General features: G+C 35.1%; 1 protein-coding gene across 18 annotated transcripts in view; it reads left to right on the plus strand.

Annotated features, from left to right (window-relative positions):
• KDM6A (lysine demethylase 6A) overlaps window positions 1-25,867 on the plus strand; it is a 150,212-nt gene that overhangs the window by 86,513 nt on the left and 37,832 nt on the right. For 6 of the 18 annotated variants that reach the window (XR_009819101.1, XM_062000349.1, XM_062000358.1 and 3 more), the window contains 12 exons: window positions 5,871-5,925; window positions 8,717-8,751; window positions 10,785-10,850; window positions 12,067-12,160; window positions 16,999-17,125; window positions 19,566-19,664; window positions 20,039-20,258; window positions 20,817-20,951; window positions 21,393-21,548; window positions 22,186-22,281; window positions 24,640-24,744; window positions 25,325-25,720. Coding sequence is in view for 17 of the 18 variants with exons in the window: in XM_062000349.1 (XP_061856333.1) it covers window positions 5,871-5,925; window positions 8,717-8,751; window positions 10,785-10,850; window positions 12,067-12,160; window positions 16,999-17,125; window positions 19,566-19,664; window positions 20,039-20,258; window positions 20,817-20,951; window positions 21,393-21,548; window positions 22,186-22,281; window positions 24,640-24,744; window positions 25,325-25,720 (1,584 nt within the window). In the remaining variant the exon portion in view is untranslated. The remainder of the gene's footprint in view (window positions 1-5,870; window positions 5,926-8,716; window positions 8,752-10,784; window positions 10,851-12,066; window positions 12,161-16,998; window positions 17,126-19,565; window positions 19,665-20,038; window positions 20,259-20,816; window positions 20,952-21,392; window positions 21,549-22,185; window positions 22,282-24,639; window positions 24,745-25,324; window positions 25,721-25,867) is intronic. The other 12 variants (XM_062000385.1, XM_062000394.1, XM_062000450.1 and 9 more) reach the window with 7 other exon arrangements.

Genomic DNA, 25,867 nt, shown 5'->3' on the forward strand with positions numbered 1-25,867 from the left:
AATGGTAACACTGACAAACAGTGGGTGGGTGGCAGATTTTCTGTAGGTTTGGTTTTGTGAGGGGGTATTTTCTTTGGTTTTACTTTGGATTTTTCTTGATGGATGATTGTTTTGTAGGTTGTCGAATTGTTCTTAAATAGATGGTCAGTAGGGACTGTGGACATGAGCTGGTTATTTTATGCTAAACCAAGCGATGTTGTCCTTTGGGAATTTTGTTGGATTTTTTTTCAGTATTGTTCAGATGCCTCATGTACTCAGCAACAAAGCTCTTAGAAGAATGAGAACTAAATTTGTCATGTTTTCAATTGTCTGCCTTTTAGTAGAAATGCTGATTCTGCCTTTCTGTTTTAGAAATTTTTCCTCCTTATTTATACACAAAACAGCCATCTTAGTAGTTAGCTTCAGGCCTATGCTTTGATCTTGCCCATAAATTATCAATTTAAATATGATTTTAATTTTAAAATTATTTTCCTGAAGATTCTCATTTGTTAGTAATGTTGAAACATAGTGCTTTTATTAGGATAAGGAAAAGACTGTGGAAGAATTAGAATTTATTGGGGAAGTATGCATTAAATACATGAATATGCATGAAATAAAAAATAAAATATTGATACAGAAATGAACAGCTCAAAATATTTATTTATAGTCAGACACTTTCCATCACTTTTTCAAATATTTCTCTCATATATATCTTTATGACAGGTATTTTTATCTATTGTATGGCAATGTGTAGCTGTTTAGATATTGTTATTTTTTTATATTCTTATTTTCAGTAATAAATAAAAATGTGTTTATGAAAGTGAAAAATTCTGTTTTCAAGCTTTCAAGTGCTATAATTCTACCAGAAGCTAATCAGTGACATTTTCAGGTGAAAAACATAACAAAAGACTTTAGCTGTTGCAAGGTGGAGATCCAATATTTTAAGCACGTGACTAGAAAAGCATTTTGTGGAAAGCAAAACGAAATGAGTCAAAAGATGGTTTTAATAAAAATGCAAATGAATGTAAAACAGCATTTGGGAATAAAATTATTCTCCAAGTTTTGTAGTTTGCATATACATGTGATGGGGAGACATATACAACAAGTAAAAGCATGGAAGTTTTTTAATGCAGCAAGGCACTGTAATCAAACAGGCAGGAAGCTATAGTGCAACTGGTTTTGACAGTGAACTATGATATCACAATGTCTGGCCCATAGACTATACTTTTTGTTCTCTTACTTTGTTTTGCTTGGGTCTTTGAGTCATTTTGGAGTTTTCCTATCAAAGAAAGCCATAGATGTGTTTTAGAAATGTCATGATTACAATGAGGACTAAATGCTAAAACGGAATGAACGTGCTCTGTGACATCTTCTGTCATATGATGGGCTAGGAGTGTGGATAACAAACCATGAGCTTATGGAGAGAATAAATTGACTCAGAAGTTGAGCCTTCAAGTTCATGAGTATTGGTGCTGGTACACTTCATTTGTGAACCCTCTCCTCAGGAGAGATACCTCGGTCCAGTTTTATTAGCTGTAAGTGAAAGGTTGGGATTGAGGGCACGCAGCAATAGCCAGCTAAGTGCACTGTCTGAGTAGCCAGAGAGATCTGGCAAGGGTTATACTGTGCTTTTGGTTCTGCCTGGGTGGCTCTGTGGGCTGGAGGCAGAGTGATGCAGGTCCTGAAATGACCCCCGTCTCAGGGCAGTTCAGCCCCATGGCAGTGCTGGAGATGCAGCAGTGAGGACAGGCTTCCAGTCAGTCATCTGGTTTCCCTGCAGCATTTTGTGGCTGCTGGCAGTCTTTCAGACTGTTAACACAGGATTAGCTCAATTCTGATGTTGCACAAATAATGATTAAATGTGCAGGCAATGTGAGTGGTGAGATAGCTTTGTGAAAATCGCTGCAGTGCGCTATATAAGATGTTGGTCAGTAAATTCAAGTGTAACCCTCTGGTTAGTAAAAATACAGCTTTTCTAGTCTTTCTTTTTGTACAGACTTTTTCACTTACAACTAGTCAAAACAAGAGTTCTCTTGAACATACTACTTTAATTCTCTTTATGTGTATAAGGGACCTTTTGTTTTTTCTGTCATCAAGCAGACTTCTTCTGCCCTGTCCATGTAACAAATTTTCTTCAGTCTTGAGATTGTTTTTTTTAAAAGGTTGGACAAAAGTAACCAAGTGTTTACACTACCTAAACCTTCATCTTAAAAGATAAATTTATTCTGAATCCAAAAGATACTGGAGAGTGGAGTAATGAGGTGACGTAGGAGCACGTGTAGCGTCCTCTCGTGACCCTCTCCCCTGGCCCTAAACATGCCTGGCAAATGGAGGCTTTGGCGCTCTGCCACAGCTGATTATGCAAGGCTTTCTGTGTCCTACTTATCTGAACAAAGGCTGCTCTGAGGAACATAGGCATCACACCTAGGTCACATAGGCAGAAAAAGCCATCTCCTGACAGAATTTTACTGAGTCATGATGGAGCTTTCCTTCATGGTAAGTCTGTGAGAATTGTCAGGTTTCAAATGATGGCTTGCCTTGCTTGCTAAATAAATGCTGAACCAAAAGCTATAAAACTTGCTAATGTCATCCTTGAGAGGAGGAGGGAGTATAATCACTATTTTAAGGTCTCAGGCTTGGATGTAAACAGAGACAGTACTGGAAATCTTGCACTAAGATGATGACAGTTCTTCTGTTGGTCATTTACTGATAAACAACAAAAACCTGAGTATTTACCTCTTAAAATGTAAAGAACTAGTTTGGTAGGAGAATTGATTTCTAGTAGTCAGAACATACCAAGTTACCTAAATTGATGTCAGATTACTGTTGTTTTACTACCAGACCTAATGCTTTCATCAGTTCTGTTTATACGCAATCCACTGCACTTCTGATCCTTGGAAAGGTTACCTTTGGAATTGTTTCCACAATCAGAAACAAGTCAAGGACTCCAGAGGAGATAGGCTGTAGATAATTGTGCGCTTAGGGATGGCTGCAAATCAAGGTATATTATGACTTGAGCAGCAGCTCTTGAAGAGAGCCTGTTACTTTTTAACATTCAGAACACTGCCTTCTAGGTAAATCCTCTTACTCAGGATTTGAATTTCTATAGACTGCTGTCTGCCTTGAGGTATTGTATGTCTTCTCTGAACTGCAGCGGCCTCTCCTGCATAATAACTATTTCACACAGCAGTAGCCAGCTTCAGTACTGCAATATTTGAGAGAGGTGCAGATGTTTGCTGGCTGCTTCTGTTTGTTGCAGAAATGGAAGTTGGAAAATATTACTATTTTTCAAAATTTTTGGTGCTGGTAATTGTGGTTAGTGGATCTGCTTTTGACTGATGAGGTTTATGTTTAGAATGCATGCATGCTTTTTTTTCGTCTGATTTTGATTACTTAATGGAGAGCTATGTATTATTTATCTGGCAAGAGGCTACATTTGCTTGTGTGTGTGCATTTCAAAGGTTCCTGGCTTGAAAGGTTTAGGATTTTCTGTGTCTTGTGTTGTGATAATTGTATAGTGCAAATGGTTTATTTTGCTGTAGTTACAGGCTTTGGAGTATCATTTTCTTTACTGTTTGTAGCTTAGTGAACAGTGCCAGTAGAATTTACTACACCTAGAAAATTTTAATGTGGATTTAGAAATTTGAAAGCTAATGTAGAATTAAGAATTTTAGTTTTTAGGAGGCATTGCTGAGAATATTTCCTGCTTTTTTTGGTTATTTTTAACTCTGCAGCACTGATACTACTGGCATATTTAAATATGAAAATGGTTAGATTTTCTTATGTGGTTGCCTGCTTTCTCTCAGTGAGTCTCATTGCTTTAACCCATCTAAAAAGCTACTGCAGAGCAATTGTCAATCGTTTCTCTTTAGATCTACTTATTTTTTGTAATAGCAATGCTAGGTGAGAGCAAATCTGTTCCTTTATGCTTTATCTTTTCCTATTGATTATTAGTGAGACTGCAAGATGACACATCTGTGCAGTAAGAATTTTTATACCATTTAGACTGGTATACTGAATGTACAGGCCGAAGTATATAGGTCTGGGTTGTTTTTTTTTTTTTCTTTTGTCAAGCAAGATGCAATACAAAGTAGAGCTTTTTATTTTTGTTTAGTCTTTTATTTTTTAAGTTGCCTGCTTAATAGAATCTCTATGGTAACCGACTAAAGGATGTTTCTGAGACACACTACCTGCATTGCAATGTAAGTGGGAAGAGAATTTAAGTTGTCTGACTACTGAACAGTAGGAAAAAAGGAACAGGTGAGACAGAGAAATAAGCTAATACTCGATATTTGTAAGCTATAATTTAGTGCTTGCTCTAAGCTTAAAAAGTTACAAGTAACATATATATGAGTTTATTGTTTTCTGTGCTCTCTTTTGGGAATTACACTACTAAAATGTTAGTTAAAAATCACTAATTTGTGTTGTCATTAAACTTGAGTTTGTTTTATTTTTTGAAAGCTCTTACATATTACAAGTGATGTTTTTAGAAGTCAGTGAGGAGGTAAGCTGCATCACTGTGCCTTGCAGAGCTCATGAGATCATCAGCATTCTTTTTTTATTCTTTACTATGGATAATATATCAGTTTTTTTAGCAATTTTTCTGTTAAAAATGTGTTATTTAGGAGTTTGGTGGTCTGGTTAAACTCTTCTAAATCTTTGGGATGTGTGTTATATAGACATGCTATACACAAGGTAGTATTGGGACCATGAGGATAGTTACGTAGTACCTAGTAGCTCTGAGTATGACAGTACTGTGTGTTACGTATACATCCATTAATAAGGATTTTTTTTTCCTTCACAGCTACACTAATAAACTCCTGATGCCACCTAATTTGGCATCCTGTACAATCAGAACTGAATGATCATTTTTGTGCTAACAAAATAAAATAGACTAAAAGATCAGTAATGTTTTGTGTATTAGAAGCCACCTGAAACTGTTTTCTAGATCACTATCTTTTTTATCATTAGAATTTTACATGCTTCTAGGTCCCTGTATTCCTAGGCCTTATTTTCTGTTGAATTATTATGTTCATCTAAATCCTGTATTGTAGGAATTTTCTATAAAGTTTATGGAAAAGAGGCATTGGTTTCTATTCCTGTTCCATTCACTGTAACAGACTTGGTTTCAAACTGTAAATAGTGATCACTGAATTAGCATGACAGTTGTGAAATGGTTGCTCATATACAGACTTGTTGGCAGACAGACTTTATTGCTCTGCTTTTATGACCTTTATCTAGAAGAGTGAAATACTTGGCTCAGAATTTCAGAATGTAAAGATGTTTTAAAAGATATTTTTCATATCTCTTGAGGAAAAGTGATTAAAAATAAACAAGCTTTAATGTTGAACTGAAGTTATCATAATACCTGGAGGAAAAGATGTAAGAACTTTTGAACTCCCTGTGAACTTATGTTTTAACGTAAAGGTATTAATTTTAAGTGCTTTTTGACAAGAGATCTATTTTTTTAAAAAGACTTCAAAAACACTCAGATTGAAGGAAGAGTATTCTGTTTTTCTACATGGACAAATTGAGAACTTTGATGTTTTGTCTCCAGGATGCTGTGAGCTAGTAAGGCTGCATTCCCAGTTGTGTATTCTCAGTATAGCTTGATCTTCCAATTTTGACCATTCTTTTAATACAGTTGTTCTTCAAGATGCTATCCCATTTGCTTTGTGAAGGTGTCTGTTGCTGTCTTACATTGCCAGAAGCATTACTACATCCACAATTAAAAAAAAAAAAAAGCTTTCCTCTGGTAAACAGTTGAACAAAAATTGAAAATTACTTTCTTTAAGACATGGTAAAAAAGTACAATATTGTTTTATTTTTAGTAATTTGCCAAGGTGTTAGCATCGGTTTTTTTGAAAAACAAATTGTTCTTTTTTTTCCAGCATTTTCAGTTAGCTTTGATTGACTGCAATCCCTGCACTTTGTCCAATGCTGAAAGTAAGTAACCTAGAAGTATTGCTGTTTGTTTTGTTAGGGTTTTTTTTTTAAGTTTTACACTCAAAATTGGATCAATTTTTAATGAACCAGTCTTTCAAAATCAAAAGAATCAGTACTGACAGAGGCAGTCTACAAAACTTGTGCCGATTGACAGATATTCCAGTGCAATTGTGGGTTGTTTTAGTAAATGGTGTACTTGAAAATTGAGATTTATCTTATTAAGCTAAATTATTATCAACTCTGAAGACTTGAATTCTGGAGGAAAAATGCTGTTTGAATATCTGTTTATTTATAACCATAGTACTTGTTCCATGACACACATTTAATAGTGATTATTTAAAACTGTGTGACATCTTGATAATCTGTCATTTTTCAGTGATCATTTTACTGCCATTTAAATTTATAGATCTAAAATTCAGCACCATTGTAATGCTGTTGAAGTTAGAAAAAGTACATAATTTAATTTGATTGTTTTATTAGGTGCCAGCTATATATTGTTAGTCTGTGCTTGAACATGTTAATCTTTAGTGTAATATGGTTTATCATATGTGGTATACACTGTGGAGGGTTACAGAGCATGCTGCAGGTAGTTGTCCATAGTTGGTGGAACTGTATCCAAGGATAAGTGCATGTTCCTGCATGTTTTGGAGTCTTAAGTATTAAAAGGCAGACAGTTGTGAAGAAAATCACTCCCTCCGTTTTTAAGGTACCTTCATACTGCTCTTGGTTTTGAGCTTAAATTACTTCCTAATCTAACTTAGTAAGCATTGAATAAAGTATTGAAAAGCGTTTCTTCATGGGTGGTATTGGGAATATTCTATCAGCAAGGATAATGAAAGGGAAGTTGTTCCCATGTGTGAAACTGCTGCCTGTATCTGTACTAAGAAGCGAGCTGTGCTACAAGCTCTTCTCAATAATTGTGTCCATTATTAGGAACAAGCACAGCAATTTTGTAAAATTTGCAGAATTCTTCCTATTGTTTTCAACCAGATGTATGATTCTGTATTACATTTCATGTTAGTTCATGCTATTTCTCGTTAGCTTTATCGGTTTTCACTGTGTCTCTGTATTTTTTGTGAGGTTTTCCTTACCCCTCCCTCAGAGTCTCCTCTGCCCACAGATTTATGTAGAGGTATGGCCCCACATAAAGGCTCCATTGCCTCATGGCCTTGGGCACAGTGCCTAAAAAACTGAAAGGAAAAGAGTGAAAAGGAATGGGAGTTATTTTGTCAGGTTCTCCTGTACTACTTAGCAGGAGAACCATCCTGAAACTCCAGGGTGTTGGATGCTGTCACATAAATGTTTGAGATTGCCTTAATCCCACACCTTGCATTTCTAAAGGCTGGGTGAGTAACAGTATTACAGCAAGTGTATTCCTAGCAGAAGTGTTTGAGTACTAAGCTTGTCTTCTTGATATTTGAGCAGACTCTAATGAGACACCTTTAATTTCTTTCCCCTGCATGACGTGGCTGCCTTTTGTAACTTCACGCTGAAGGGGTTTTGCTATAGGGGGAAAAAAAAAACCCCAAAGAGTTTTTTAGATAATGAACTCCCAAAAAGAAAAGGAGAGGTTTTTCTTTCATTGTTTTGGTGATGTGGTGAACATAATGGGTGTGTTGTGTGCCCTTTAGCAGAGAACACAAAGTTTATTAAAATTTTAGATTATGTATTCCATTATGACCTGGTTTCTGAAGAGTACTAGACTACCTTCTTTATAGTGAAGGACAAAGCAATGCACAAAGGGAGCTTTTCCCCTCCGATATGACCCAGAGAGAAACCCTGGAACTCCAAACTACCTATATAAACCTGTGCGTCACACGATTCTGTAGCTTCAAGAGAAAGAAATCTGTGTAATTGAAATAAATTGAGCTTGGCTCAAACACAGCTATTTTTCTTACTTGATGTTCTCAAGAACATCAGACAAATGTCTGTCTCAAGGGAATTTTTCTTTTCAAATCAGAATAAGGATTACATTCGTCTCAGCTAGCTTTAGCCATCTACTAGTCAATGGCTAGTCTAGGTTACCAGTTTTGAAGCCTTAGATATGAGGCACTCCACCTTTTTTTTCTTTGATGATTTGAGCAGCATGAGAATAATTTTCCTTTTGATTTTGCTCCTGAACAACTTTCATTTTCTTTCTGCAGACAGCAATTTTCTTGCATTTATGGCATTCTGTGCAACCTGTATGAGGAATTTAAGATGCTTTACAGTAATGATCAGAATACTGTCTGCAATTAACACTCCAGTGCAGTTTAGCAGGGTGAAGACAATTCCTAAAAAGGGAAAAAAAATCACTTGAATTTAGGATCCTATATAAAATTGTCAGTGTATAATGCAGTTTTCTGTTCTATAACCCAGTTTGTCTGTCCCTCGGTAGTTGAATGAAAATGAAAAATAAGTTTTTATTTCTAACTCAGTTATGTACAGAAAATATTACCTACATTCTCTTGTTGTGCATCTCTGCTTAAAGAGATTTTTATTGCTAAGTTTACTGAAAGGTTAACGGACTCTGCATTTCACAATGAAAGTGAAATCTATGGGCTGCCTTTCTGTGATATTTGTTTGCAGACTAAATATTTTGTTAGGATATATATTCATTCTCTGTCAGTTCTGTTAAAGCATAAAATATCAATGTAAACAAACACTTGCATTTCTGTCTTACAAATGTAATTTATCTTAAGTTTTGCACTCATAAATTTAAAATATTGTTTATCCCTCACTTTAAAAACGTACTGAAATTATTGTGGTCATTCATTAAAACTAATAATTTTGATTTTTCCCACTCTTTCAGTTCAGTTTCACATCGCCCACTTATATGAAATCCAGGTAAGCTTTAAGCTCCTTTTTGTAAAGTGTGATTGAGTTTGTCACTGTAGTATGTAATCAGTCTCTGGAATTTAGATTATAGATGCTTTTGTAGTGTGCACTTAAGTCTCAAATCACTAAAGAAACTTTGTTTGCTTTAGCTAAATTAAAAATTTCTATGTTACCTATCGTGCTATAAAATAGATTAGCTGTTTTAATAAACTTCAATATTCACTACTATCCTAAGCTGAGTGCAAAAAAAAAAAACCTAAACATAATTTGTAATAAAATTATTTTGTAAGATTAAATATAAATGTATATACAGATTAAAAATTTAGTTTCTTAATTACATGAACGTCTCAAATTTAACCAAACATATATGACAGAAACATTTAAGAAGTGAGGTTAACAGCACATAAAACTGTGTTATTTATTTTATATCATATCCTACCACAGAGTTTTCTAGGTGTATCTTTTGGGAAGCCACAGAACACTTACTGAGCTTCCAGAATGTAGGCAAATTAAAACGAAGTAGCTACTAAAATAGCTATTGTATATTTGTAATTACTGGTCATACAATGTAGATGGTATGCTGTTTTATCATGTTTGTACATATGACTGAGGAAGGAATGTGACATGAAAAAAAAAACTGTTGCAATTCAAATGGATAACAGACATAAACTGCAGTTTCAGTCAGTTGAAAAGTAGCCTGATTAAGTGCTATCTTTTGAAGGCATGGTGAAAAGTCACTTTAGCTATTTATATATAAATAAAAGACATAAATTTGATAAACAAGATAATTTTTTTTTCTGAATGCTTTTGGTGCAAAGCTGTATGACAAGACAGAAATCCAAATTCCAAAACAACATTAAGAGTCTTCATGAACTGTTACTGTTTCTGACCTGGCTACCATCTAGATTTTATTCTGAGCACTGGAGAACATCTGACAGATTTAAAAAACAGCGTCTTCAACAACTTCCTTTGATGGGCTAGAGTAAAATAGGAAGTTGAACACTTAGGTCACCATGCCATGTGCCTTATATAATTATGTGACCAATCTTCCAAATGCTTAAGCTGTGCTTTCTGACTTACAGTCTTAGGCAGCAGGGACTTTATCTTAACAAGCAAGTCAGAGCAAAAGAGTTTCAGTGCATTCTACTACTAGACTTGTTTTGCATCACAGTTCTGGTTGGGATGGGTATCTGCTTTCTGGAATTTGAGAAACTTGGAAACACAAAGTATCTTGACTTCATTCTGTGATCTCTGACACAATGAAGACATTTTTGGATGCTGTCTGTCTGTTTGGTTTGTTTTAAAGAATACGGTCCTACAGTTTTCTGAGCCTCTCCATTTATTTGCAAGTTCTCTACTCTCGTATTTAATGAAAATTTAATTCATTCCTTAATTATGTACCTGCACAGCACAGGAGTTTAAAACATGAGGTGCTAGCCTCAGAACAAAGAGAACAGCCTGGTGCTGATAAGAGTTAGTGGTGGTTTTTCATGGTGTTTAATGCTAGTTTCTATTCTCTGTGTGCAGTGTGAGACCTTCTAGCTATTTAGGAGGGTAGCTCATATGGTGTATAAAGAAAGATGTTGCCTTGGGTTCCTCTCCCCATTCCCATTCACATTGCAGCTAAACATCAAGGACTTTGGATCTTTGGAATTAACATCTCTAAATAAAAGCAAATATAAACAGTATGATGATTTTCTGTAATGTTTTAAGGCACACAGATAAATAATAAATAACAAAAGTAAAAAATACTCTAGATCTGGAAAACATGCCCAAAATTTTAAGATCTTTGTGAGTCCTCCCCAGCATGTAATCACTTTTTTCAAAGTGTGAATATTATACACTAATATTTATGTATTTGACATCTGGATTGCTGCCTCTGCTGTCATGCACTATAGTGGACTTCTGTTCATTTGCTTATCCTTCATAGTCATAAACTATGAATTGTGTTCCCAATGCTAAATTTAAATTTTTTTCCTGATTGTTTTTGTTTTACTGGACATGGATATTTTATTTATTTATATTATTTGTTTTCTTACCAGTTGTCTGCATTTCATGAACACCAATTAAAAATCTTTTCTACCAACTTCCCCTTGTTCCATTTGAAAGTATGTAATTGCTGCTTTAATTTTTATTCCTGACTAGAATAAGGCTTTAAAATCAACAAAGTTGTCTTTTGTGATTGTGAGATCTTGAGAACCTAATAACATTTCTAACTTCTAATAATTATTTATATTGTTTAGTCTTCTTCCCAATTGTCCCTTTTAAAACAGCAGTGGTCAGTACTGTGTGTTCTCTACATAAAACAAACATAACTAAATCATGATCATTTGCATTTAGGTGGCCCCATTTATTTTAGTATGTTCTTCATCTGTTTTCCAGAATGAAGTCTAATGTTGAATTATCTAAAAGGACATTTAAAAATTGTGTATCATTTTTAGGGAAGAAAAAAATAGGTCTGTTACTAACAGACCTCTGCATTTACCTCTTCTAGACTTTTGTGGAGAAGAGTAACAAAATTGGCCATCTTAAATACATTCACTATTAACCAATTACTGTTAGGGTAACATGAAAATAAATGCTGACAGTTTTACCAAAAAAAAGTAGTTATCAAGAAGTCCTAATCTTTAACATATAGAAAACTGCTCATACTATTCCAGAAGTCAATAAAAAACATGATCCTAACTTGGAAATGTGTTTTCTGGGTTGAGATGTGTTCATACAGGGAGTTAATGTTTCCATGCTTTAAGCACACTTAAACTATGTAGCAAATAGTAAGAGCGCATGCCTTAATTCTCTAGGCATAATCCCTGCATATATTTTAATTCTACATATGGTAGGGCTCTTAGCAGGACAAATATCTTGAAAAGGCAGTTCAAATGTACTGAAGGAAGGAGAGAGGCAAAATTTTACCAGCCACCAATTACCGGTGATGTTCATTTCTGTTATGAATTTCCTGGGAAGAATTTCTGTAGAGTTTTTTTAGATTTAGACTCACATTCAATCATTCCGCTTAAAAGCAGTATGTTCATTTTAGTGTTAAGAAACATAATGCATGTATGAGGAGTTGAACAAATTGAATTATTTACAAATTTATCTCAATTAGTTTAAGTAGTCAATTTTTATTAAATATTAAATTTATGCAAGTTACTCTCTTACCATATATATGTCACTCATTAAAGCTTTCATATGCACTGTATGCAAAAAAAAACCAACCCAAAACTTCTAGAATGGTCAGTGTGTCTGTGTGCTGTCAGTGCTGTGAAATCGTTGCTATCTGTTGTAAGCTTTATGATTAATCCATTTACTTTTTTCCTTTTGCAGAGAAAGTATCACTCTGCAAAGGAAGCTTATGAACAGCTTTTGCAGATCGAAAACCTTCCTGCACAAGTAAAAGCAACTGTCTTACAGCAGTTAGGTATGTAAAATAAACTTTTCTTTCCCTGTATGTTTATTTTTCCCATCTTTGTCTTCAGCAGTGTTTTTTAAGGCTCCATTCCAGAGTGAGTCTTAGACACTGATTATGATATGTGAGATTTTTTTCACCCAAAATAGAATGCATAATAGTAGATATTTAAGTAAATAAGAAAGGAGGAAAATATTTTAATTAAACAGACAAAGTTAAAAAGCTGTTAGACTTGCTAAAGTATGTGTGCATTACAGGTTTTGGGCAATGAGGAGGTGATCTTTCAGAGGAGGAGTTCAGCAGTTACAATTTTGTATTCTCTGTTCTGCCTCTGAGAACATCCCTTGATTTAGCCAGGTTAAATGCAGAAAATCAAAATGCTCTGCTCTGTTGCAGAATAGAAGAACACAGCAAATGAAAACTTCACCTTTTCTTTCTCTTGCATTATAATACGTAATGAAAACCTATTTATGTAACAAAAAAGTTTATCATGAGATTCCATAAAAGAAACTACATAAAAAGACTCGAAGTATCAGTAAAAAATTTTCACCCTCTATATTTATAGAAAGGTGATAAATCATTTTTAGACCAAAATTTGAGTGCATGGATGGAATAAATTACTTAGTCCTATATGCTTTATAAAAGTATTCCCAGAATATTTTTGTTAAAGTTGTTCAACCTAGTGCGAAAGTTCTCCATTCACTTTCTCCATGTTCTAATTTATTATTCTGAATATTAATTTAGCTTGCTTATGCCCATTTTTTTCCCACCTCCCTTCACATAATGATCATTTAATTCAATTTAGTAACTGACACTAAATTGTGGCCACAGTGCTTTGTTTTCTTGTAACACAGGTTGTGTATGGAACTGAAGTGGGCTAATTTGTTTAACTTTTGATTCTTCTGTGTGAAATCACAAATGAAACTACTAGAGCAGTTCACTGCAGGACTCTGATCCTTTTACTGTCACACAACAGTGTTGCTTATTTCTGTATCCTCTTTAATTTTTTTTAACTTGGCAATTAGTGCAAATCATCATCAGTCTCATCCAGAAGGGATATACATAGGATCAATGGAAGACAGGCCTCCCAAATTAGCTCACTAGTGCTTTTTTAACTTTGTTTGATGCATGTTGCCACAACAGAAGCAAAGTCATGTGATTGTATTCATAAAATCCTACCACAGATCTCTCTGTAAGAAGTAAAATCAATGACTTGGAGAACTATCTGCTGTCTTAAAAGCTGAATTAACTCCCTTTATTAAGTCAGCAGAGGTCACCTAGTTTTGTAGTATGATTAGCTTCTATGTAGAGAAAAGGACAGAGTGGGCTTAACCAGAACATATAAGAAATAATAATACCATTTCTTCTGATCTTTGCTGTTAACAGTGATATTTATCAGACTATGGTGTTTATCACAGATTTAGTCTCTAGCAGCTGGTAATAAAAACACCTCCTCAGGAAGCATAGTCTGGGTGGTGCACTGCTTCTTGGAAAAAATAATCGAAAGTACCTGCCATCTGCCAGTATACTAGTGGCAGAACCCAGTCAAAATATATTTGTATTTCTATGTTGAACTCTTCTCTTTTTTCCCTTTTTTTACTCCAGTAGGAAAATCATTTTGACATGAAGATTTGTTTATTTTCCTTAGCTAGTTAATGTTTATTGAGACAGAGTGGAAATTTAGGCAAGTTCACGTGTCTTGTGAGAGAATTACTAAAATCTTTACTCTTATTACTCATTTCCACAGCAGATCACTCTAGAGGGAGAATTCTGTGATTCTCAGATAAACAGATATCCATTTGAGCTGATGCATGCTATCTAGTTCAGGTAGACGTAACAGTAAGATCTGTACTGTAGGACAAAAGCAGTTTGTTTCTTCTTTTGTGCCTTTCAGTTTGCTTTCCAGATAAAGTTCTTTTAACCACTTTGCCTAAAATTACATTAAATTAATGAGACGAAATTTGTGCTGATATTCTTTCTCCAGTTAAACTTGGCAGTTGCATTAGGAAGAGCAGAAGAGTAATGCAAACGTGTACTTAGAGGTTCCCAAAGGACTCTCCCAATGATTTTTGGCTAGGAGCATTCCTAGGTGGTGTTCACATAATTGGGTGAGACATAATGAGATGCTAAAGTGGGGAAAAGGGTCATCTCTTCAGAATATGAGACGATGTTGTTTACTGGGAAAAAGCAATTGTCTAAAGTTTATCGTGAGAGTGATTGATAAACATTACAAAATCCCTGCAGCATGAGCTAGGCCAGCACATCCTCTTGCTGAGGCAATACACGGATTTTTTACAAGTTAGTTTGTTAAAGACCTGGAAAAAGAATGTGGAACACTTGGGAAGCAGGGACAAAATCTGTGATTTTGTTATTTTGGAGAAGTCCCAGGAGCAGAAGAATAGTCAATATACTAGTTGAGAATTTGAGTTAGGTCTTGTAAATGGGAAACTGCACAGTTTACCAGGGTTTTTTCATCACCTCTTTCTGTTCATTCATTTTATGCATGAGGAGGAGCGAAATTCAGTTTTCATTTCTGCACTGTTCTAGTGGAAAATGTTTGTCTCCTCTCCCTTAGACTCTCTGTTGCATTTCGCCTTTTTCACTTCCTTGTGCATGATGATAAAATTGGGAAGGAAGCCTTGTTTCAGCAGTGAAACTAGATAGGGATTGCTAGTTCTTATTTCTGTCCCCTAGAAATGGATTCTTTCTCTTTATCAGTGAACCTTGGTAAAGATCTGAAGATACAAGATGTTATCTTTCAATCCAGCAAGGTTCTGATGAAACAGAAAATTGGCATCACCACACAACATTTTCAAAGATTCAGGAAATTGTTTAATGGGATTTTTAACCCTTGTTTGTAATCCCCAAACTATTTATCTTTATCTAGGGCTTTGCCTGGCACTGCACCCAATACATTTATCTGTAATGTACAGCTACACAGGTGCATTCTGATAACTACCCTCACATAAGTCTTTTTTGCTTAAAGCATGAACATTTTCTGTATGTTTAACAACTACAGTGGCGTGGGACTTGAACCAAAATCATAGCTTGTTTATGAAGTCCCTGAGAGAAAGTTATGTACGTTCTGTGTCTCTGCAAAAATTCTTAGGGGTTTTTCCCTTTTTTTTTTTTTTTTTTTTTTTTTTTTGTCTCTGGTGAGTAGTTTTTTACTTGATATAACTTCAAACAACATAGTCCTTTTTTTCAACACCCTAACCACTTGGCTCCTAACCTGACATTTCTTGCAGTCCATGAATTGTACAAACTTCTACTTTTGACCACAGTATCCAAGTGATGCTTCTTAGTACACCTCAGGCAAAATGTTGTTCAATATATATAATTTTCTTTTGGATTACCTTTTTTAAATTTTGGAAGTTTGCCTTCTATTTGCAAAAGTGTCTCTGTGACTGTTAACAACCTATAAGACCATGGAATGAAAAATAATCTATAGAATGGGTAGAATTAAATATTTTAAGGTATAGTCTAATTACAGAGAGTGAAGTAAGGCTACAAAACGCTCATCAGTTCAGTTATCAGTCTTGTGTACTTGGTCTGGCATTTCAGATAGTATCTGAATCTCGTCTATATCAAGTGATACTACCTATTTATGTAGTTAGACTACATAAAGAAGGACGAACTCGTAGTGCTGAAGTTTTGCTGATGAAGGTTTTATGTGGACATGTAGTGCAGGTGCATATACTACTCTGTATGTAACAAAGTCTTTATATAGGCCTCAAATATTTTATGAAATGGATATCGTAGTGCTCTATAAGGAATCATTTCTGGGTGAGACAAGATAAAATAACAAAGACAATCCATTGTCATGGCTTATATTTTACAAATGTTCGCTTAAAAGCATTGGGTTGTTAGGACAAATACATGGAGATTAAGCAAAGAGCAAGACTATTGACCAGTGTGGTATCTAGAGGTTTCAGCAAGCCAGCTGCCTGCTCCAGAGAATTTCCTTGTAGTCATGATACGAATGTCAGTGATACGGTTTTGTGGCTGCTTAAAGGAATTACATCTAAGCATAGAGCTAGATGAGGAGCGACTTGAGAAGATGAAGGTGCTTTATTTGAAATAGTAACCAAGCCTTGCATCAATGCCAGAGCAGAAATGCATTCTAAGAGCATGTAAAAGTTGTGGAAGGCCTTTAAGTGGGGATAAGTAATTTGTCTAATGTAAGGAAAGGAAAAAAAGGCATTTGAAAGAATATGATGTGTGACCAGATGAGAAAATAAAATGATCTTTTCAGCAGAATTTGTTACGTAGATGGGAGAAGGTTGCATTTATCAAGGCGAATGGAAAGGTTTTTCTAGCGATGGAGGTGAAATGACAATGTGAGAAGGATTTAAATAAGGATAAAAAAATTCTTACCAATATTCTGTTGGGGAATTGTCAAATATAGATATGGGATAAATATAGGATTTTGAAGAAAAAGAGTAAACCAAACATACAAATTATTGATGTTTGTGACTGGGATAATGGTGGCATTTTCCACAATGTTGGTAAGGTGTCTGTCTTCAGAGGAGGGTAGAGTTAACATTTTCAGACTAACTTTTTATAGTAGAAAATTGAGCAGTTCATAATTCTGCAGCTAATATCATAGAAAATTATTTAAACGAAAAAACCTGTTTTAAAAGTACCTGAAAATAATTTTGTCTTAGTGCCCTTTTGTCCTATAATTTTAGTATAGAGCTTTAAAAGTTTAAAAAGTTTCATTCATAATATATGTAAGTAATACTGCTTGATAGTCCTGTTTTTAAAGAGGAACTAATGCTATGAATATCCTACTCTGTTAAATGGTCTTAGGGAATTTCACTTCTGCCATTTGTGGATTCTTTTTATAGGCTGGATGCATCACACCGTGGATCAACTTGGAGACAAGGCAACCAAGGAAAGCTATGCTATACAGTATCTCCAGAAATCTCTAGAAGCAGATCCAAATTCTGGTCAATCCTGGTATTTCCTTGGAAGGTAAGAAATGACTTTGTAGACACTGTAACTATATATGTAGATTTTTTTGAGGATACTCATTATTGTGAGTATCTTAATGTTTTTCTTCCTGATACTTTCGGAGGAAACAATGAAGGAAAAGGATGTATGTATCTACTGAAGTTTAGTTTTCTGGAAATATAAAAAGACAAGATGCTAACATATTTAGGATGAATATAGATTAGAAGTTGAAATTAAATGTTACCCAAGTGGTTCTGGTTTGGGATTCCTGTAATTTATTATCTAGTCTAGAGATCGAGAGTATTCTGAGTCAGCCCTGCCTGGTTCAATCTTTGCACTAAAATAGAGATGTTTTGCCAGTTATACATCCATTTATAAAGTGCATATATTACAAGTAAATACTTGGCCAATATCATTCTAATATCTGTTTAAGTATTGTATCAATTATGTACTATCAGACAGTATTTTTTACTTGAAAATTAACTTATTCCAAGATGTAAACTGTAAAACTTTGATTATTTTCTTGATGTCTTTTTTAAGAAAATAGAGTACTTTACACAAACCAGCACTAAGTCTTGAAATAATCAGGTTTGAGAGAAAGTTTTGAGGGCAATGTGAGTCCATATTTGGACAGGTCAGTTCTATTCAGAAATACATAAGAAAGAAATTATGCAAAAATATAATTAATACCCCAACATCAGTATCTTCCAGCTCAGTCTCTTGGAGGTTCTGGTCACATACATCTGGAAGCAACTTTTATTTTTGTCATCCTGATTATATTCCTCCAGCTGTTCCTTTAAGATCGGGCTCTTGAACCAGCTGTGTCTGCAGGCAAAGGGATGTACACCACCACTCAGTGTGAAGGGCAGAGGGCTAGAACAGGTGTGGAGGGAAAAGAGAAACTGACCCAGGGATCATTTGGCTCATCTTACCATACACTGGCTTGAAATCCTGTTTTTTCTTCTCAATAGTAACATTCCATGTGCCTTGAGGTAGTTGAGTTGTTACACAGCAGCAGGACAGAGCCAGGCCTCCATGAAGTATGCATTTGCAGCGTCCCTGCTCCAACTGCTGTGGGTTTTTTTTTTTTTTACAATTAGAGTGAAACCTGGGGCCAGTCAAACAAGGGAGAGAAATGCAGGAAGCATCTCTTACATGCTCCAACAAGGACTAGAGCAAGTGTTTCTGTGCCCCATTCCTCCAGTCCATGTGCTGGCAGGAGTCTCTTTTTCTCTCTTCATATATTCCATTATTTCTTCTTCTGCTGGCTGTTGAAACTGGGCAGCAAGTTGTTTTAAAGCTACCTTTCAAAAATATATCACCATCCTCCCTCTTTCCCCACTGAAAAGAATCCCATCCCTGTTTTATATTTTGTTTGTGCTTGACGTTGTGCTGTCGTAATCAGTCTTTGTGTGTCTGATAAGCAGACAGGTTGAAATGTGTCTATTGAAACTTGGATTAGGTTATAGTTAAAATGATCATCCAAAATATTGAATTCAGACTTAATGGATATTTTTAGACAAAGTACTGCCAGATTTTAGTGTATTCCTTTCCTAGTGTGCTTCAACAATACGTGGAAAGTGTAGCATGTCTGACAAACCCTTGCCTATATTATTCCACGGTTTTTTAAATTTTACTAGAATAAATTTTCTGCTGTTAATTTTGTGTTTGGAAAGTTGTCAGGTTTTTTCCAACAGGGAAACTTACTATGAACAATATAAGAAGCAGAGCTATTGTAAATTAAACTAATAAATATATATTTATATATGTTGTATTTATTTGAAAATTAATTTTAAAAAGGTAAGTATTATTCCCTGTTGTACAATTGTAGTTCGCTTTAGAGTTCTGATATTTATGCTTATAATGCCAGAGTACCTTTGAATTTGTATGACAAACATTTGAGTAAGAAATTACTGAAAAATTCAGTACAGCAAGATTTCTTACGTAAAGCTAACTGGTTTGTTGTTCATTGCTTTAAATCTTGGTGAGATGCGAGACTTCCCAGGCAATCAGGAACCATCCTGGTAGAGTTGATCAGTATCTATTAATAATTCTGAAACACTTTTTGTAGAACATGAAGTTTCATAAGCCTTAGTTTGAAAAAATAGATAATGCAGTTGTTCCTTTATAATGCTGTCTGTACATAAATATTGTCTTTACTGACCAATAAGTTAACACAAAGTAGATAAATGTAAGTCTAAAATACAATATGATTCTGTTTTCCTTACAAATGCAGTAAGCTATATTTTAAGGCGTTTTGGAATACTTTTCAAGTTAATACTTAGTAATGCATGTTAAGATGTTTGAGTCTGCTTATGCATAGCATAACAGCAATGTTTTGGGTTCATCTAGATGAGTATGTATTTGCATGACTTAACATTTATCAGTTCCGTCTTGGTAAGCCATCCTCAATGATTACCTTCTATTAAGTATTACCAAAGTTCTTTTTTTCTTCTCCCAGGTGCTATTCAAGTATTGGGAAAGTTCAGGATGCCTTTATATCTTATAGGCAATCTATTGATAAATCAGAAGCAAGTGCAGATACATGGTGTTCTATAGGGTAAGAATGATACAGGGTAATACAGTGATATAATTCAATACTAATATATATATAAATAAAGAATATCACCCTTTTAACTCTTTTATGCTCCTGAGGGGACTGTAAAGCTTTATTTTGTTTCTACCTTCATGTTGTCAGACTTGTCTGCTTTGATGTTTAAATAATAAATTTATATTGGCTATCTCAATCTTTAAAAGTACTGAATAGGCTATGTATATGAGTTTTGCATGTTAAGATTTTGTGTTGTTTATGCTTGTTACTGTGATTTATATAATGGTGAAGTTTATTAAGGTTTTTGGGGAGGGGGATGTATATTTGACTTGTACATTATGACTTTGTTATTAATTCTCCGCTTCACTAATCTTTCTATTCAGTGTGCTGTATCAACAGCAAAATCAGCCTATGGATGCTTTACAGGCCTATATCTGTGCTGTACAATTGGACCATGGCCATGCTGCAGCCTGGATGGACCTAGGCACACTCTATGAGTCCTGCAACCAGCCTCAGGATGCCATTAAATGCTACTTAAATGCAACTAGGAGCAAAAATTGTAGTAATACCTCTGCACTTGCAGCACGGATAAAGTATTTACAGGTAAAACTAACATTTTAAGAAGTGGGAAATACTGTTCCAAATACATGGTAGAGGGGAGGGGAGAAGTGACACATAAGTTTATCTTGCAGTTATTTGTGTTGTGTATAACCTGTTTCCATGTGTCTTGTAAGCATATCATAGCCTGTAGTATTTTATTTCTTCATTTTTAAGTGAAACTTAATTCCTTATAAACACTATTTTGCACATTTAATCAAAGCATACTGTTTACATCACTTTGCTTTTTTCTTTGTATTGTCTACACTTTTAAGTTCTCATAACATGTAGAGAGAATACACACGCTATCTTTCACTCTTGTTTGCAATTTCAGAAAAAAGGAATTATGAGACCTCTGAATCCAGAGCTCATCTTTGTTCTGATTCTCACAAAGGTTTATATTCTGGTTACCCTCTTTATACTTAGCACCTTTCTAAAACCCCAAATTTTAAATCTATCCTCTCTTTAAGACATAATTAGCTACAGCACTTAGGAAGATTTCATGGACTTGCTCTTACTAAAGTAGGCTTGTGTTAAATTTGCTTTTTACATAATTTTTCCTAGGCTCAGTTGTGTAACCTTCCACAAGGTAGTCTACAGAATAAAACTAAATTACTTCCTAGTATTGAGGAGGCATGGAGCCTACCAATCCCCGCAGAGCTTACCTCCAGGCAGGGTGCCATGAACACAGCACAGCAGGTGAGAAGTTGGGTTATGTTCTGCAGGTGCCCAGCTTTAAGGGTTCTTTACAATCGGTAGTGGTCAAGCTTATTTTATTGAGCACAGGACTGGCTTTTATTAATAAAAAGCCTTTGATTTATTTGCCAAGGGATATTAGATCAAGAAACTCCCTATAATAGGGGAGAAGTATGGGGGTACCAATTTAGAACCTTTGTGGATTTTCATGATTTTAAAAGATCTCATCTTAAGTAGAAATGCTGCAGTGGTTTAATAATCCTGTGAAAGGTACACATTCCTCCATTGATGACCATATGGAAACTGATTTTTCAGTTATTGAGATCAGCTTCAGAATATCTACTCGGCCCTTTTAATATATGTGGGCTGTTAAAATATATAATTTAAAGGAAAGAATTAAGAATATATAGAACCATATTTTTGTCTTCCTTCTGTGATTCTTAGGCTTGTAAACCTCATCATCCAAATACTGAACCTGTACTAGGCCTCACTCAAACACCAATTTCACAGCAATCCTTGCCACTACACATGATTCCTTCTAGCCAAGTAGATGACCTGACCAGTCCTGCCAAGAGGAAAAGAACATCTAGTCCAACAAAGGTATATCTTCTGATGAACTAAAGAGCCCCCTACCAAAATTATATGAAAATATGCATTAAAATGATGCAGCATGCACAGAATTTGTGCTGTAAATTTAATCCGTTGGCATCAAGGTGGGGAATGTTTTTAGGAATTTTAAAAAACATTTTTCAGTGATGTGTTTAATCAGGTTGCAGTTCAGCCAGGAAGTGCATTAAGGGCAATGCAGATCGGTGGCACTGTACTACAATCATAGTTGGATACGTGAAAAGTACAATCATAATCTGATGATAGAGAGGGAGACGATCATGTCATCCTGTCTATTGCCTTTGCTTATATTTAGAATTCAAGTGTTTCATCATCATGTAATAGCGTTACCGTAGATGAAGTATTCAGTTTTAAAAGTACAATACATTTAAGTTAACTGCATAATTTGATTTGACTGTTTCTCTTCATCATAGTAGATATTTAACTTTTTCTTCTGACTACTCTGATACTGTATGGGAATGGTAGAATAAGACTTGCTTTTAGTATATTCATTGTTTATACTCTTGAAGCAATGACTAGTTCTTTCATAAGTACAGTAAAATCTAGATAGTAAAAGAAACTGTGTTGATGCTTTGATAGTCACACATTTTCATGTAATGTTTTATCTCAGAATACTTCCGATGTTTGGAGCAGTGGCCATACAGTGTCACATCCTCCTGTACAGCAACAAATTCATTCTTGGTGCTTGACACCACAGAAATTACAGGTAGGTATGTTGAAGATCTTCAGAAGCTTTCATGTATTCTTTGTTTCTTTCTTCCTTTTAGGACAATAAATCTGAAACATTTTTTTATTTCACATTTCTGAAATTCAATCTGAATTACTTCCCAAATAATACCTGCTGTGTAATTAAAGTTATGCTAATATTTATGGCTTTTCTACATGTGATTAGTTCTTTAGTAAAAAAAATTATGTCTAGCAGAAACTAAACTATATGAAGTGCTAGATTTTATTTTTGAAATCTGATTTTGTGGGTTTTCGTTACGATGTTTTATTGTCTCTTTGGTTCATTAAAGCTTTCAGTGAGCTTCGGAAAGAATTCCCTGTTTTGAAAATCAGGCCTAGTTGGAAACTCTTGGCCATGCACCGCAGGTGCTGCTTTGGATGTTAGTTAAAATAGAAGGAACCACAGTGCAGAGACAGAAGGCATTCTGATTGACTGAGCAGTGTTCCTCTTGATTCCAATATAGTTTCAGCCGTTTCTCTATCTGAACAGTATTCTCTGTCGAACATTATAACAATTATGCTGTATAGTTTTTCTCTCCTTTCCCTCACTTTCCCACCACCTCATCACTTTTTTGATCTTCCCTGATCACTCTTTGTATCTCTCTCTCTTCATGCATTCTTAATATTTCTCTCCACTTATTTTACATTCTACTACTTTTTCCCCTTTTCATTTTCACCCTTTTCTAGATAGAGTTTCCTCCTCTAAGCAGTATCTAAGTAGGCTTCTCAGTCTAAGTCTGATGTACAGGATTTGCTGACAGTAGCTGGACACGGTTCCAACAGATCTAAACAGGAAAGCCAAAAAGATAGAATGCAAGAAGATAGTGGACAAAATCTATATTATATCTCCTAAGATATAATTAAAAATAAAATTGCAGCTCTTAGGCTGTATGGATATGGCACATAGCACACCAAATGTCTCAGCTAACAAAAGCAGTAGAAGAAAAGGGGTATGACCACATAGTAGCAAGCACAGTGCTGCCTGCAAAGCCTCTGCACTCATAGTACCGGAAAGAAGTGCAGATATGTCTCTGCCAACATATGTACTTGGTCAATCTTTCTGATTGCAGTTAACCTATTTAGGTATATTTTCAAAATGTCTAGTTTCAAAAGCAAAATAACAACTGGAAAGCACTGATTTTGACTTCTGTGTACTTTGTACATGCACTCCGATGGAGACCATTGAAATGTTACATACTGCATCTCTCTCTCTCTCTCTCTCTCTCTATATATATATATACACACACATATATATATATGTGTTGCTCTTAGTCATTGCAGTGCTCTACAGAAGGACTTCAGGAGGGAAGCTACTGTTAATCTAGGGAGTTTGTCATAAACCATCTTTAACCACTTCTTCAGACAATGTTGGATTCCTTTTAGTTGATAGTATGCAAATACAATTGTTCAAAGCAGATTATAGTACTACTCATGTACTGATACTTTGGTTCCATTTGTATGTTACTAATGCAGCATAAGATGTAGAAAAATATTTTGCGGGCCTGAAAGGAGCTAGAGGAATCCTTATTGGTGTTTGGGTTTGTGGGGCTAGATTTGGTTTGTTTGTTGCTTTTTGTTTGGGATCTTGTTGTTTGGAGGGAAGGGTTGAAAGGATTTGCAATGATGGGAAGCAGTTTAGTATTTAAGAGCAATCAGGAAAAAGGTCTGTGTGTTTGCTTCTATACACACTCTGATCTTTTGTTCTCAGATGGTACTTTTGGGTTCCATAATTTCTGCATTTATGTCATACCACTTAACAGCAGCAGATTTACTGGGAGAATGATGGTGTCTACAGAGTAGTTTAATACAAAGATAAAGTTTTTGGTAATGGATACTAAAATTTATCTATTGCAAGTGTATTCAGTATCATAACAAGGTATTGCTCTGTAATTAAGTTGCATCTTTTTTTAAATTTATTTTATTTTATTTTCTGGAGAAATTTTTGTGTATGACTATAGGTTGAATTTACTTTGTGTTGAGCAGCCTTAGTAGGAAAAAAAAAGCATAATACAAAAAAGTGTTATGCATAATGATAAGGATTCTGTATAATCATTCTTGAATTTATTTTTCTTTTATGGTGATAGTACGCTTCTTAGTGTGATTATAATATTTATACCTGAAATAATTTAGAAAGCCTCTTTAGTTTCAGTAACTAGTAATAAGGTTTGATTACACAATAGTGCATGGAAAGATGTTTGAGTCTGCAACAAAAATCTCAGTCATGTTTTCAGCTTTACAAGTAGTGTCTTTATGGATAATTTTTAGTGTTATATGCAAGAAAGTTATTGAAAAGCACGTGCAATTTTAATGAATCTGAACTCTACTGCTGTTTTTTCAGCACTTGGAACAGCTGCGTGCAAACCGAAATAATCTAAATCCAGCACAGAAACTTATGCTGGAACAGCTGGAGAGTCAGTTTGTCTTGATGCAGCAACACCAGCCGGTGAGAACAAAAATATTTTTCCTTTCCACAAAAATTTGTCAGTCATGGTGTCTGCTGTGTTTCTTGAATTCTGAAGGATTTCTGTTGTACAGAGTTCTCATGCCCTTTACTATAAGTCATCTTTGCATAAAGCATAATTGTAGTTTACAGGTTGAAACATAATGAGTTTAGATGCATTTTATTTATAGGCTTACCAGATAAAGTTTTCAAGCCACACTTTCAAACTAAAGTGAGTGGACACATCTAAAACCAGTCTTGAAAAATTACTTGAAAAATACTTAATTGTAGTAAGTCATATTATAGCATATCTCCTCCTTTGATTATTCACTTCTGTCTCTCAACTTTAGTAGTAAAATGCTAACACTGAAGCTGAAGGACCTAGAAGAAAAGTGTGCCAATAGCTTTACCTTAAAACTCAATGCATTTGTGAGCATGACAGTCATATTTCTCTAAAGCAACCGTGAAGATCTTAATCAGTATAAAATTAAAACTGACCAATGCAATAATGTACACAAACATAAAATTTTTACCTTCTAAATTCTGCAGCTAATGTTCTTGTGCTTTGTTCATCTTCTGTTAGATGAGACAAACAGGAGTTGCACAGGTACGATCTACTGGAATTCCTAATGGGCCAACAGCTGATTCATCACTGCCTACAAACTCTGTCTCTGGTCAGCAGCCACAGGTTGCTCTAACCAGAGTGCCTAATGTCACTCAGCGTGGAATCCGTCCCGCCTGCCCTGGGCAGCCTATGGCTAATGGACCCTTTGCAGCAGGCCCTATTCCCTGCAGCACAGCAAGAACGCTGGGTAGTACAGACACTATTTTGATAGGCAATAATCACATAACAGAAAGTGGAAGTAATGGAAACGTGCCTTACCTGCAGCGAAACGCACTCTCTCTACCTCATAACCGCACAAACCTGACCAGCAGCGCAGAGGAGCCGTGGAAAAACCAACTATCTAACTCCACTCAGGTATACAGTTTCTGTTTACTCATAGAGTATGTAAGGAAACTTGATAAGCAATCCACCATTTGAAGTGTCATTTTTAAACACATTTTCCTAAAGTTGATTAACTAGTTGTAAATAAAACATACATTAGGTTAAACATGCCTATTACTT

The sequence above is a fragment of the Colius striatus genome, chromosome 1 (genome assembly GCF_028858725.1).
Source record: "Colius striatus isolate bColStr4 chromosome 1, bColStr4.1.hap1, whole genome shotgun sequence".
Classification (NCBI taxonomy): domain Eukaryota; kingdom Metazoa; phylum Chordata; class Aves; order Coliiformes; family Coliidae; genus Colius; species Colius striatus.